General features: G+C 40.6%; 1 protein-coding gene across 5 annotated transcripts in view; it reads right to left on the bottom strand.

Annotated features, from left to right (window-relative positions):
- Positions 1-12,371, bottom strand: part of CD47 (CD47 molecule) — a 73,942-nt gene extending 61,571 nt beyond the window's left edge. For all 5 annotated transcript variants that reach the window (XM_077118474.1, XM_077118475.1, XM_077118477.1 and 2 more), the window contains exon 1: positions 12,196-12,371. In XM_077118474.1, the coding sequence (XP_076974589.1) occupies positions 12,196-12,241 (46 nt within the window). In that variant the 5' untranslated portion in view covers positions 12,242-12,371. The remainder of the gene's footprint in view (positions 1-12,195) is intronic.
- Positions 12,372-13,822: the final 1,451 nt, after the last annotated feature.

Here is a 13,822-nt window from a genome sequence, read left to right as displayed (position 1 = left end):
AACTCAACTAACTTTTTCAATGCCTTGGTTTGTCTCTAAAAATGAAAACCAATAATGACTACCGGGTCACTACACAGAACTGTGGTGAGCGTCAAAGGAGAAAATACATGGTTAACTGCTCTGTAAACTACACTGTGCTATAAAAATGTAGGGTGATCTATAAAAACTGGACAACATGGCATTTTAATGTAATGATGTGGCTCTTCATTGACTGGCAGATCCAAATTGTTACAGTTCCAGGAATCTGCAACCTGAACCAATCTTGTGGGCATCTTCAGCTGACCTCTTCCCACTCCCTAAATTTCTAAGCCACTTAAATATTAGGAATTGTTACTGATCAAATGTGGGGCTCTCTGCCTGAAGCACATTCCATCCAATCCATGGCACCAGGGACTTCAAAGGAGAAAGAGTTTACTTCTACATGAAGCAAGGAGAACAACTGGCCAATGGGCCTAAAATCTGTATTCCCCAACTACACTCTGACAATTTCATAGTATCCATAGATAGGTAGGTTTATTAAGAAGGCCAATTTTTGCTAGATCTGGCTTCATCTAGTAGTGTCATGGCCAGGTTCATGTGTTAACCTGGCCAGGTGGTGGTGCCTGGTTAGTGGTAGGGCAAGCACTGGCCTGTCTGTCGCCATGAGGACATTTCATGGACTTAAATAATGACCATGTTGGCTATATCTACAGCTGATTGCATCTGCAATCTGCTAAGGGGAGTGTGTCCTGCAATGAGTGATACTTAATTTAATCACTGGAAGGGTTTTAAGGAGGATTCAGAAGAGACAATCACTCTTCCTGCTTCAGCCAGCCAGCCTCTCCTGAGAGTTTGTGGAGGACCTTCATTGGAGCCGCCAGCTAGCAGCCTGCCCTACAGACCTTGTACTCTACTTCTCCATGGTTACATGAGACCCTTTTATAAATTTTATATTTACAGATATCTGCTGCTGATTCTGTTTCTCTAGAGAACCCTAGCCAATACATCTAGTAAGATAGCGTAGGGATTGTGGAAGGCTAGCTCTGGGCTGGCTCAATTTTTTGTTCCTTCATTAACAAATATTAAGGGGTTGTCTGTGATCATAAGACTCCAAAGTTATAAAACAGAAAATGAGGGTACAAGCAGGGTCAGTCACAAGATTTCTACAACCACGAGATAAAGGTTATCTAGTTATACAATCATTATCAAAGATCAAGGCATCTGGGTTACGTACGGTTCAGTGAGTTTCTTAATTTCAAGTAGTTCTTTTTGGCTACTCTGTAATATACCAGAAAATAAGAAAAAAGCATCAGTATGACGACTGAGTATAATCGTATTTATTTAACTCTTAATTTCTGGTTATAAAAGCCCCAGGCAAAACCTGGACTTCCAATTGCAGTCTCCAAAACCATGGAATTGTGAACTTCTCATAGTTCATAGCAAATTCTAGGTTTGAGAAGGAATTATTTCCCCTGAGAGAGAAGCCTTGAAGGGGAGACTATAGCGCACAACAAGGAGAGAACAAAGGGGCTCTATGTCTAAATTAGAAAGGAAGAAAAGTGTTGGAAAATATGGTGAAAAGTCCTGCAATGGACAAAAAGATTTCCTTTCAATGCAAAGCTGAGCACTGTCTATCAGACAATGGATTCCACAGGGGCCTGTGCCTTTCATTGTCTTTAATTGGGCTACTGAACATTTCTGTACATTGTAGGAAACTAAAGGTAATACAAATAAGTCATATTTACAGAGATGCAAATAAATTTTGTTCTGCGGTTGATTTCCACCCAGTGGAAGAGAAGATTTAAAACAATCCCATTTTATTGCCCTGAGAGTGTCCAGTTTTGCATCTATTTGCAAATCCATTTCAACATTCCTGATGGTCTCTAAATGGGCCTGTTCTTTCAATTTTCTTTTGAGAGGGTTTTACCATCTTACTGTTTCCACTCATTTAAGTAATGAGTAAAATATATCCTTTGACATGTATTCATTTTATATTTGTATGTGGCATGATCTTACCTTTCAGAAGTTATCTTTTAATAAAAAAGATCCAAGTGAAGAGCTTAGCTATCCCTTCTAACTTCGATTTTTAGAAGGCTCTAGATAAGTAAGAAGTGGTCTGCAAACACCCCCCACTTTCATAACTTACATCTAGAGAATGAATTTTCTAAAGAATGCAGGAAAGCACTAATTTCCCTGGATTATCTGTTGTAATAAAAAGTTTAATAGCTAGAATAAATGCTATCAATAAAATTCAAAGTAAAATTGACCTGAATAAACCATAATTTGAATAATCTTTGCGCAAATAATTAACAAATAAGGGCAGTCCAAAAATGTCGCTCCAGCTGTTAACCACAACTTCATTCTCCATAAACACTTACAAAGAACTACTGAATAGTGAAAATATCTGATTTGACTTCTTTTCTCCTTTGCCTACTGCCTTCTGATGAAATAGCAAAATGAAGGAAAGATTAGAATACAGGGAACAAATAAGGACCACAGATAACATGAATAAGGAAATTCTGAATAATCAAGATACATATTTAATGAACAGTGATGCTAGTTATGGATAAATTGTGATGGAAAAAATGATTTTACATCAAGGCCAAAAATATTGAAACTTACAGCCTCTATGAATACATACAGGCCACCAATCAAAACATCTTATACCTCAGTCCTGAAAGTATCTACGTAGTTGCAGAGAAGGGATCATACATAGCAGTCACAAAGATGGGTGCAGCTCAGAAATTTAAAAATGCAATAAACGTTTACTGAGAATTACCCCATATGAAACATGCTAGGGTTGGGATACGATGATGAAAAAAAATCTAAGAATTACCTTTTAGGTAATTTCATTCCCTGCCATGCTTTTGGGGAATGAAACATACTTTTTACAAAGTGCCATCCCTCTTGTATGGAAAAAAAAAGCATTATGGATGACTGAAGAGTAATTGAGTCTTAAGAATTCCCAAGACAAATGAAGACTGCAACCCCATCTGGTCCTCCAATCTTTTATTTTTTTCTATGTTCCTGTAACTGATAAGTTAGGATTTAATAAATGATTAGGATACTGAATCATTATGCAGATATTTCTTTTTACTTCATGGTGTTTTAGAGTGGCCAGAGGGAAATACTTGAAATTTCTGAACTGTAATTCAGCTGCCTTGATTTCTGATAATGACTGGAGAACCATATAGCCTTTATCTTGTAATTGTAAAAAGCTTGTGGCTGACTTCCACTTGTAGCCCCTTATTTTGTTTCTCACACCTCTGGAGTCTTATGATCGCTAAAGCCCCTAATATTTATTAATGAAGGGACTTGAATAAGCCCAGAATTAACTTACCCCAATTCCAAAACCATCTTGCTAGAAAGAGCTGGATCTAACCAAAATTGGCCCACCTGACATGCGCAGTAGCTTAAACATTACACATTCATCATCATATTAAGGCTGCCATTTTCTTACATACCTTCTGTGACCAAGCATGTAATCAATCTGCACATGTTCGATAATTAGATCACCTGTAATCTTATCATCTCAAGCCACTGTGCCCATTACCCCAAAACCTGCTCATCTTTTGAAAATATAAAACTATTGGATTTACTGGAGTTTAGTGAGACCAATTCTGAGGTCAATGGGTCATCTGACTTCCTGCTTCACTCTGAGCAATAAATTCTCTCTGTGAAACCCCAGTATCTCTGGAATTGGTCATTTCAGCACAATGGACAGAAAACCCACCACTTGACTAGTGCATTCCACATAACTTGTCCCTTAATTTTAATAACTCTTAAGTTATTCTCCTTTTCCCCTTTTCCTATATTCCCCAAAGAAGCCCTCTCTTCCTAATTAATTAAAATTAAATTCTTCAGATGCGAAGCCAGAATGTCTTATATTTCCACCTATAAACTTAGCTGCAACCACAATGATGCACATCTTTTCCTCCCATTTTCCCCTCTTCAGAAATGAATCTGTGAGCAAGTTTCCATATCTGCCTTCACATCTATCAATCTCCTCTTTCCCTAATTATTAATATCAGCTTCCTCCCTATTTGCAGCCTTTCCACCTATTAGTTTTTCTAACCTTAGCTTTTTCTTAAGAGATGCTTGAAAAAATCACCTAGTTAAACAAAAAATCCCTCAAATTGTCTTCTTCTTCTTCCCAAGCATCCTAAAATAATATCTAAGCATTTTTTCACCTCCGATTCAACCCTTAAATCTCTGCCATTCCTCCACTTCTACCTCCTCTCTACAACAGTTTTTGCTAGTCACCATAATCCATCCCATATGGAAAATCAAATGTCTTTGTTCACCATCATTTAACTTCTCTGCAATTCTCAAGCAGTGAGCAGTTCCCTTCCTTCTCTTGTCCTTGATATCACTGACTTTTTTTCTGTTGCTTTGTCCTCCCTTTTCCAGTTTGAATCACGTTAAATGTTACTGTTTCTATGGCTTCACAGTCTCATATACAACACTCCCCCACCCCCACCCAATATTTCCCCTTACTCCACTGGTTTTAACTAGCTACACAATTTTTAAGAACTAGGCCCCACCTTTTTTCTTAACCACAGACCTTTGCAAGTCAACAGTCTAATGTGCATTTCTACTTGGATGTACTACAGTTACTCCAAACCAAACACGTTCAAAGCTCTACTCACCCTCACCTTGCCCTGCATCCAAATCCTCACTTCCTCAAAGTATTTTCTATTACCTATTAGTCAACCAGACCTGGAACTTAGGAATAAATGCTGGATTTCTCCATCTCCTTACCCACAGAGACTTCTTAGTAGGCTCAACCTAAATCCAACGCCTAATGAATAAATGAATTAGGCACTCATCATGTCTCCCTTGAACCATTTTTATACACTCCTGACTGGCCCTCTGCCTCGAGCATCAACACTTCCCCACGTCAGGCCCAATAAACTTGCCTGTTTCCAAAATAACTGTTCTAAATGCAAATATACACTCTTTTGCCTAATATACTTTAACAAGTCCCCCTTCTCTCCTTCAGACTAAATATTATGTGCCTTAGCATGGACTATAAATTAAGTCCTTCAAGATTCTTTCCAGTTCCACCTCCTGTACTCCCCCATCTCCAAACTAAGCTTCAATCACAAGACATTCTTGCAATCCGCAAATACCCAAATACACTTTCATCTAAAGGCCTTTGCATTTGCTGTTTCCCCAAACTAAAAAGGTCAATACCCTTCACTAGGTAACTGGGTATGTAGTAGGTAAGTGCACAAACTGTGGAGTAAGACCCAGGCTCAAGTCTCAGCTTAAGCAATTCCTAGTTGTATAACCTTTGGCAAGCTACTAATTTCTGTACCTCCGTTTCCTTGTTTATAAAATGTGACTGGCCCATGCACCTCTCCAAAAAAACCAAGCAAACAAACAAACAAAAACCAAACAAGCAAAAATTCAACAAATAGTGCTGCAATAACAGGATACTCACATGGGAAAATACTGAAATGTGACCCTGACATACAGCATACAAAAAAAAAAGTGAACAGTAATGGTATATACTTATGGAGATTTTGTTAAGATTTAATGATAATGAACATGAAGTTCTTATTCAGTGACTTTCACATACATGGCAAGCACTCAATAAATGGCAGTTACAATCGGCTAACTTTTGCTTTTAATACTAAAATAGTTGAGATGTACAATCCTGCCCCCTTCTGTACCATCACTCGGCTATACTCATGCCCCTTCTTACTTCTCCCCACTGCCCCCAGTTCATCAGTTACCACTGTACTGATTAAAGAATACTGTAATAACTGTCCTCTCCATTAGGCTTATAAAGCTATAAAAGCAAAGACAATGTCTTCAGTTGGCATCCTTAGCATGTTGTTTTGAAGCTGTTCTGTACCCCAGTAAGACCATGTTCTTTTCATCCATTGCTGTGATATACACCTATTGTGGGTAGGACCTTTTGGTTAGGCATTTCAACTGAGATGTGACCTGGCCCATTTATGGTGGGTCTTGATCCTTTTACTGGAGCTCTTTATGAAAGAATAAAGGACATAAAAAGCAAAAAGAGGAAAAGTTCCTAGAGGAGCTGAGAGAGAGCTACTGAAGCCAGAAGCTAAAAGCAATGAAACTAGGCGAGAAGGACCAGAAGACACCAGCCATGTGCTTTCCCACGTGACAGAGGTGTCCCAGATGCCAGCAGCTTTCTTCAGAAAAAGGTATCCTCCTGCTGATGCCTTAATTTGGACATTTTCATAGCCTTAGAATTATAATATGTAAGCAGCTTTAACAAGCCAAAAAACTCAGAATCTACTGCAGGGTCCAGCAGAGAGGATGTTTCTTATGAATACAAAAATTTTAAAATATAAATTCCAAAAGGAAAATCTAAATAGTGCATGGGACAGAATTCACTTCCATATTTTAAGATAATTCTCCACTGCTTTTCATTTCTATAGGCCTGATTATGGAATTACAAAACTGTGCATTTTAATGGAAAATCTCAATTCAGTTTGAATGGATGGATAGAAGAATTTTAAATTACATGAATGTGTGTTACAATGATCTTCCTAGAAGGTAAAATTTAAACTCTCCATCATGAGAAGGATGAATAGGAATGCTTTGGGAAAGGACTTTCTAGGTGGAGTAAATCACACGTATACAGAGGAATGAAGAAAATGAGCACATTAGTCAGGTGAGCTCTAGGAAATGTGGTTGAAAAGGTCACTTGAGAAATATTGTAAAAGGCCTTCCTTGCAAATTGTACTGAGGAGTTTGGACAGGTAAACATAAGCAACTATAAACCACTCAGATTTGCATTTGAAAAATAACACTGACAGCTGCATCTACCTTTGGAAGGTGGATTGAGGGGAGAAAAGGAAGGAGAACGGGAGAATCACTGAGAGACTACTACAGTGGTCCAGGCAATGGCCACTGGAGAGGAGAACTAAAAATTACAGTAAAAATCAAAGAAACAAAATCAACAGGAGTCACATGTGGAAGGTGAGGCTGAAGGTGAGGGCATAAAGTTAATCACCAAAATATTGCATCGAACTAGTTAAATCATGGATTAACTACAGAGAAGAGAGATTTAGACAATTTGGGGTGAATATTCTTTCAATGTTGAACAGGCTTACCCAAAATGAAGTGGAGATGTCCAGTAGATTCCCAGTATATATGGATCTGGATTTTAAAAGGTGGGAACTATAAAGACCTGGGAATCACCAAGAATATAGCTGGTAATTGAAACAATGAACATAAGCAAGATTGCCCAGAGAGATCTTATAAAGCAAACAAAGAAGGTGACAGAATAAAATCTTGTGGAACATCAATATTTATGGAGAAAATAAGTACAGTTAAATAGAAGCTAAGAAAGTAAGAAAAAGCAGAGAGAAGTAGGAAAGCCAGCAGGGAACATCATTATAGATTCCAAGGGAGTCTTATTGTGGATAAAATGATGTTATGTGGGATGAATGAAGACAGATCTCTTGGACTGAAAAATTATAACATCCCTAGCCTCTTTATCTATAGCAATGTCAACAGAATAGGGGGATCAGAAATCAGATCCCATTTGGAAAGTAAAAGAAGGGGGAAAAGTAGAGGCAGTAAATCTTTCAATAAATTTGCAGTGTGAAAAAGCACAGAGAGAAGGTATGTTAGTTTGTTAATGCTGCTGGAAAATGAAATATCCCAGAAATAGGGTGGCTCTTACAAAGAAAATTTATTAAGTTACAGGTTTACAGTTCTAAGGCCATAAAAATGTCCAAACTAAGGCATCCAGAAAAAGATACCTTGACTCAAGAAAGACTTATCACAGAAGGCATGTGGCTGGCGTCTTCTTGTCCTTTGGCTTCTGGTTTCAAACAGCTTCCTCAGGGGCATTTTCTCTCTGCATCTCCAAATGCCTCTGTCTATGTCAGCTCTAAAGCACTTTCCAAAATGGTCCCCTCTTAATAAAGACTCCAGTAAGTGACCCATCTTGAACAGATGGAGACCATTTCCATGGAAACCACCAAATCAAAAGGTCCTAGCCACAACTGGGTGGGTCACATCTCCATAGAAACAACTTAATCAAAAAGATCCCACCCAACAATAGGAGTAAAGAGCATGGTTTTCCTTGTGTATACAACAGTTTCAAACCAGCACAGGAGATGATTACGTGGGAATGTGGAAGCAAGGTCAAAGGCAAGGTGGGTTATTTTTTATTTTCGTTTTTTGGTTTGTTTTTCCTAACATGGGGTATAGCTTGAATACCTCTTCAAGCTAAGAGGAAGGAGTCAATGGAGAAGGAGATTTAAGAAACAATGTTGAAGACCCAAACTAACTGGGCAGGTCTCTAAGATGATGGAAGTGAAAGAGCTGTAATACACAGGCTATCCTTGCCTTGGAGAGGTAAAGAAGTATTCTGCAATGGGATGAGGGAGAATGAGATTAAGATTGCCTAACATATTATAGATAAGTTTAGAAATGGTGGCAGGAAAGTTGAAGGAGTTCACAGTAGACACCACTGTCTGTTTGCTTTCAGTTGAGTAGGAAGGTGATTCTCTGTTCAGAAGGGGTGTTTAGGAATGAAGTAAGAAGCTTCAGCAATCACTAAGTTAAATGAAGCACAGCCAATGAGTACAGATGCTGTCAAAAATGAGTCCTATCAATTTCCGCCATCAGACCTAATTGTTACAAATAACTGGAGTTTAAAATTGAATTGGGTTAGATTAGGGACAAAAAGGAAAGTTTAGCGAGCTATCTCCTCAAGGGAGAGTGAAATAAAGGACTGGGGTAAAGTGGGTCATCCCTAAATTGTTTAGTTCTAAATCTCAAAGCAATCAATCCACCCAGTTGATTTAAAAATGGCCCCACAAAAATGGAAGCAATTTGACCTAAAATTATAGGGCATGGGCAGTTTAAAGCCAATAACATCCAAAACTATGGCCTTATCAAACACTTAAAACATATTAAGTACCATAGAGGGATTAAAAAAGAAAACACTACATTTTAAGTTGTTAAGAGGCCTATACACTGAAATTTGTCTATATACCCAAGGGAGCCTTACAAAGTGCTTAGAGCATACCAGGATTCATATTTCCTTGAAAAGGAAAACGTAATGACAGACCATTTGGTATCAAACCCCTTGTTTTCCCTTCTAACCTACAGGTGTGATATGCAGTCAAATATTCACATTCTATATCTCAATACAGGGGTTGACTAGATGCTGAGTCTTATGCAACTACTCCTTAAACTTGGAACGAAACATTCAACAGAGGGTGCAGTTTCTAATTTCTTGTTTCAGTACGATAAAAGCACAAAGAGGGAAAATCCAGGTTCTATTTTCTTAGTCTAGGTATAGCAGAATCAAATTTGCTGGGTGCTCTAAATTTTCTACTTTAGTACTACCATGAGTTTAGTAAAAATGATACTACACTATTATTCTTATTTTTTTTAATCATATTTGCACTTGTACACAAAGTCAGAACTCTTACATTAGGCTGAGACAAAATATAAATATATAGATTTTAAGTTATATTAAAAAGTCTGACAGGAAAAACCAAAAAGATAGGTAAAATGGTAGTCTGAAAATTATTATCACAAAAGAACACATTTATAAAAACAATGCAAGCCTATATTAGCTTAGCTGAATTAATATTAAGGAATGTAAACTTAGTTTTAGTAATATAAGTGATTATTTTGGATTTAGAATATTTTCAATTTTGGGTAAAAAAAAAAACCCATCTATTTTTCATCTTTATAACCTGGCCTTTCAAATCTCCATTAACAACTCAGTGGCAAAGACAAAACATCTGCCAAAACACAGATGACAGCATGAGCAAGTGTCCTAATGGTAGGCATTTAGTGTAATGCTTTAACACACTGCCTTTAGACTGCTGGGGCAGCCCCATAAATAAGTACTTTTAAATAGGCATTTACTTTCTTAAAATGGCAACTTGTATTTAAAAGGAATATATTCTTTAGGAGAAAAGAAAACATTTTCATTTAGCAAGCCAAATTACGACTAGACTTGGAAAATAAGATTTTTTTTAATCATGTGTACCCCTAATTTAAAACATTTATTGAACAATGGAAAATCATTCAACCACTGAAAAGGCCCATTCATATCACTGTCATTATTTATTTAACATTTTATTTACCAGTTAATAAATAACATTGAAATAGTTGATGCAGTTTTAAACAAAATGTAATTGGGAGGTGGGGAAGGAACACAGTAATTGTTTCTGTATCTTGTAAACCAGTACAGTGGGTCGCAGTTTGACTGTTATTAGATGGAAGGGGTATTTGAGATGATAACTTATTTTACTACAAAGATCACTGAAACTGTAGTAGTTACTAAGCAATAGCTCCTGGATTATCAATCCCCTTTATAAATGAAACTGAAAGCAAATACAAACTTCAATAGAGAGGAACTTCCAAATCCATGACCTTTTTTCTAAATCCAGTCTCCAAAATCCTTGTGATCTGAAACTGCTAGCATCTCTTCATACATGTCCTTTTAAAGACAGATATTAAGCATACACAAAAATCCATTATATCTTACCCTGATAGACACTATCTCTTTCTGTTTTATATTCAACACTTAAGAGAACTCAGATGCATAATGCCTTTTATTTTTTTCAGGCTAATATTAACGAAGTACAGTAAAACACCCCAAATTTGAATTCTAGGACTCTGTAGGGATTTAAGCACCTTCACATTGTATGTAAATGAGTGCTAATGATATATGATCCTAACTATTACTAAGAGAGGCCTAACAGAACTCCCTGTCCACAAAAGTACCATTCCTGCAGTTCTTTCTAATCAACTTGAAATTAGCATCCATTTTTAAAACAGTATGTGATTTACATTTACTATTCAGACTAGCTCTCATGCCAACATTCTGAATTAGTGATATTTTATTAGCAATGTATAGTCTTATTTAATAAGAAGGCTTTCTGATTATACAACAGGTATCTGAAAGCAGTATTATTTTAGTTATAATGAGAATGATGATGGTAACAAGCATACTAATGAAGCTGACAGGAAACCACCTTAAATCAACCCTTCAGATAATGGACATCTCACGTATATTAACAGGTCTACCATCCCTGGATGCTTTAGGGGAAAAAAAGTGACAAGCAGGCACTCAACGGCATCCTGGAAACAGATCGAAGTGCAAATCCTTTATGAACAGCACACTAAGCTAACCATCAGTTTAAAATGGAATTAAATGTAATGATTGCCTTAACTAGTACTCAAACTGCATTCTGAACCTGACAAAAAAAGTTCACGAAAGCCTCAATATATAGAAGTGAAATGAGACGGGCACTGTAGAGCCACGAATATTCATTCCTTTTCCTTTCTCAGTTTTTACATAGGAAGCACACAGTTTTAAAAGGCGAAATGGATTCCAAATCTTGGGGGGCCAAAACGCCCTTGGCGACAACAAATTCCACGCTGCTACAAATGTGTTTTGACTAGAGGTTACTGCTTCATATTTCAAGCGTAACCTGGATTACTTTAAAAACGATCATCCTCGAAAAGTGAGAAAACTTGAATGTACAATTTAGGATGTATTAAAGTGGTTGCTGGGGCGTGGGGTTGAAAGAGAGAGTTTCTAGGGTTAAAAAACGGGGTGTGGGGGGGGAAGGGAGGCGGCCAGAAAATTCCTCTAATTAAATGCTAGCTTGTAAATGAAATTGTGTCCTTTACATCCCCTTCGCTTGTATGTTCATGTGGCAGGGCAAACAGCGGAAACCCAGTCTCACCGACTTCACCAAAATGCGCACTTTCATCGCAAGAGGCCCGGGCCCTCCCACTCCCACTCCCACTCCCACTCCTTCATCCCCGAATGCGTCTAAGCACTAAGAAGGGAGAGGAGTGCGAAAGAAGGGGAACCCTGACAGCAGCTACCCTCTAGCCTCCGATCTCGCTCTCTCCTCGCGGTTAATTTTTCCGCGAGGTTTGGAGTCTTTCTCGGTGTGTGCATCTGGAGGCTGAGAACAGCGTGAAGGAGATGAGCCCCGCTCTTCACTCAGGGGGAGGAGGTAGAGGAGGGGAAGAAAGGGGTTGGGGTGCCCCTGATTACCCGCGGAGCCCTCTCACGTCCGCACTCGGGGCGCACAGGCCCGGCACACCCCGCGCGCCCAGCGCCCGGGCCACCCTTTCCAGGGCGCGCCCGGCGAGCCGAAGCGCAACCAACAAGCCGGCGAGGGCGCCCGCGGGGGCGGCGAGAGGGAGCCGCAGGGCCAGGAGCAAAGGGCCACTCACCGCAGCACGCCGAACCTAGCAGTAGCGCCGCCACCAGGGGCCACATCTCCGCGTCCGCCGCGAGGTCGCCGCGCGCCCAATCCGCCGCCGCAGGTGTCCGGAACCGCCGTCGCAGTCACTAGCAGGACCGGACGCCACCGCCAGACACAGGCAGGACCGGCCGCCGTGGTTGCCCGGCCGCGCGCACGCGCGCTCTCGCCGCCGTCTTCTCCACCCGCGCGAGCCGCGCACGCGCACTCGCCCCCGCCCGCCGCCGTGGCTGTTGACGCGGCGCTTTTCCCGCTCTCAGGCTGGAGTTCCGGCTCCCTCCGGCTCCGCCGAGGCCCGGCGCTCACTCGAAGGTGGTGGCTTGTGCCTGGCTTCCTGGTCACGCCTCGCTGCACCTGCCAGCTCCCGGGGTTCGTGTCCCCGCCCGCTCCAAGCCCGTTAGTCCGGAAGGTAGAACGCGCTCTCGGGAGAGCTCATTGCACCCTCCTTGTTGGCAGTTCTTTCTCTGCTACTCGCACCTCCCTGGGTCACACTATCCTGCCAGCCCTTGTTTTCTAGCTTTCACTCTCATTTCCCTGACGCCTCAAGGACTCCTCTCTGCTCACTCCGACTTCGTCCCGCGCAGCCTCCACGCCCCGGCGCGAGCCCCGCGTCTTTCTCCTGCCTTCTCCGGGGTCCGAAATCATCTGCGCTCGTCGATCTAGCCGCCTCCTAGCGTCTCAGTCCTCTTCAGTTCCTCGCAATAAATTCCGCCGCTCGGCCCTGGAGCGCACACCTGCGTGGGGGTGTCTCTGCGCTTCCCATGCCAGTGGGCCACGGGGCCGCCGCGCCGAGGGTGGGGGCGGTGGCCGGATCCCTGCCCACGGGAAGCCAAGGTTCGCCCCGGTGGGCTCCCCGCGCTGCCCTTGTTTCACCTGCCCGACCTTCATTTGTTTCCTACGCAGTTCTCTTCCCTCTTTTTCACTTTCTTCTTTAGTATCTTTATTCTCTGAAGAGGATTATTCAGACAAGTTCCATCCATGTTAATAAACGTTTTTAGATGTTTTTAAAATTGTCACCCCAGGGTTGATGAGATCGCGTGCAGCCAGTTGAGTTGTGTTTGGGTTTAGCATGATTGAAAAATGGGTTCAGAATGCGACTCTGGGATGCAGAGTGGACAGGGCCTTTGAATTTCTCACTGAATCACATAGGACACATCACTCATCCTGAGGCAGAAGCCCTTTGAAAGTAACTTTAATGCTTATCCTAAATGATGAACTCCCTTGTCAAATTCAGGCTCTGGTGGCTGCTCTAATGGGGTGCATATCTTGTTCATTCTCTTGGTTGTTTTTTCCCTCATCTGCTGGAAAAGAAAATAACTTATCACAATATTCTCCAAACCATCTACCCAGGGCTTCCTTTCCATCACACCCATCTTCACAGTCATAAAATGCAGGAAACCAAATTGCCACTCTCTGTGACACATTGTAGCAGTGTATTATATGCTATATAACCCTTTCCTGTAATTGTTTTTTTGTATGAAACGCTTTCCTACACATTGTTTGCTTTTAGCCAGAGAGCATTTTAAATATTTCTCCAAGACTTTCTGTTGAACTAGGCAAACAGAAGGGGTTTAATAAATGTGTTAATATGACTTGAG

This window comes from Tamandua tetradactyla, chromosome 10, assembly GCF_023851605.1.
Source record: "Tamandua tetradactyla isolate mTamTet1 chromosome 10, mTamTet1.pri, whole genome shotgun sequence".
NCBI lineage: Eukaryota > Metazoa > Chordata > Mammalia > Pilosa > Myrmecophagidae > Tamandua > Tamandua tetradactyla.
This window is presented reverse-complemented; position numbering and strand designations above follow the sequence as displayed.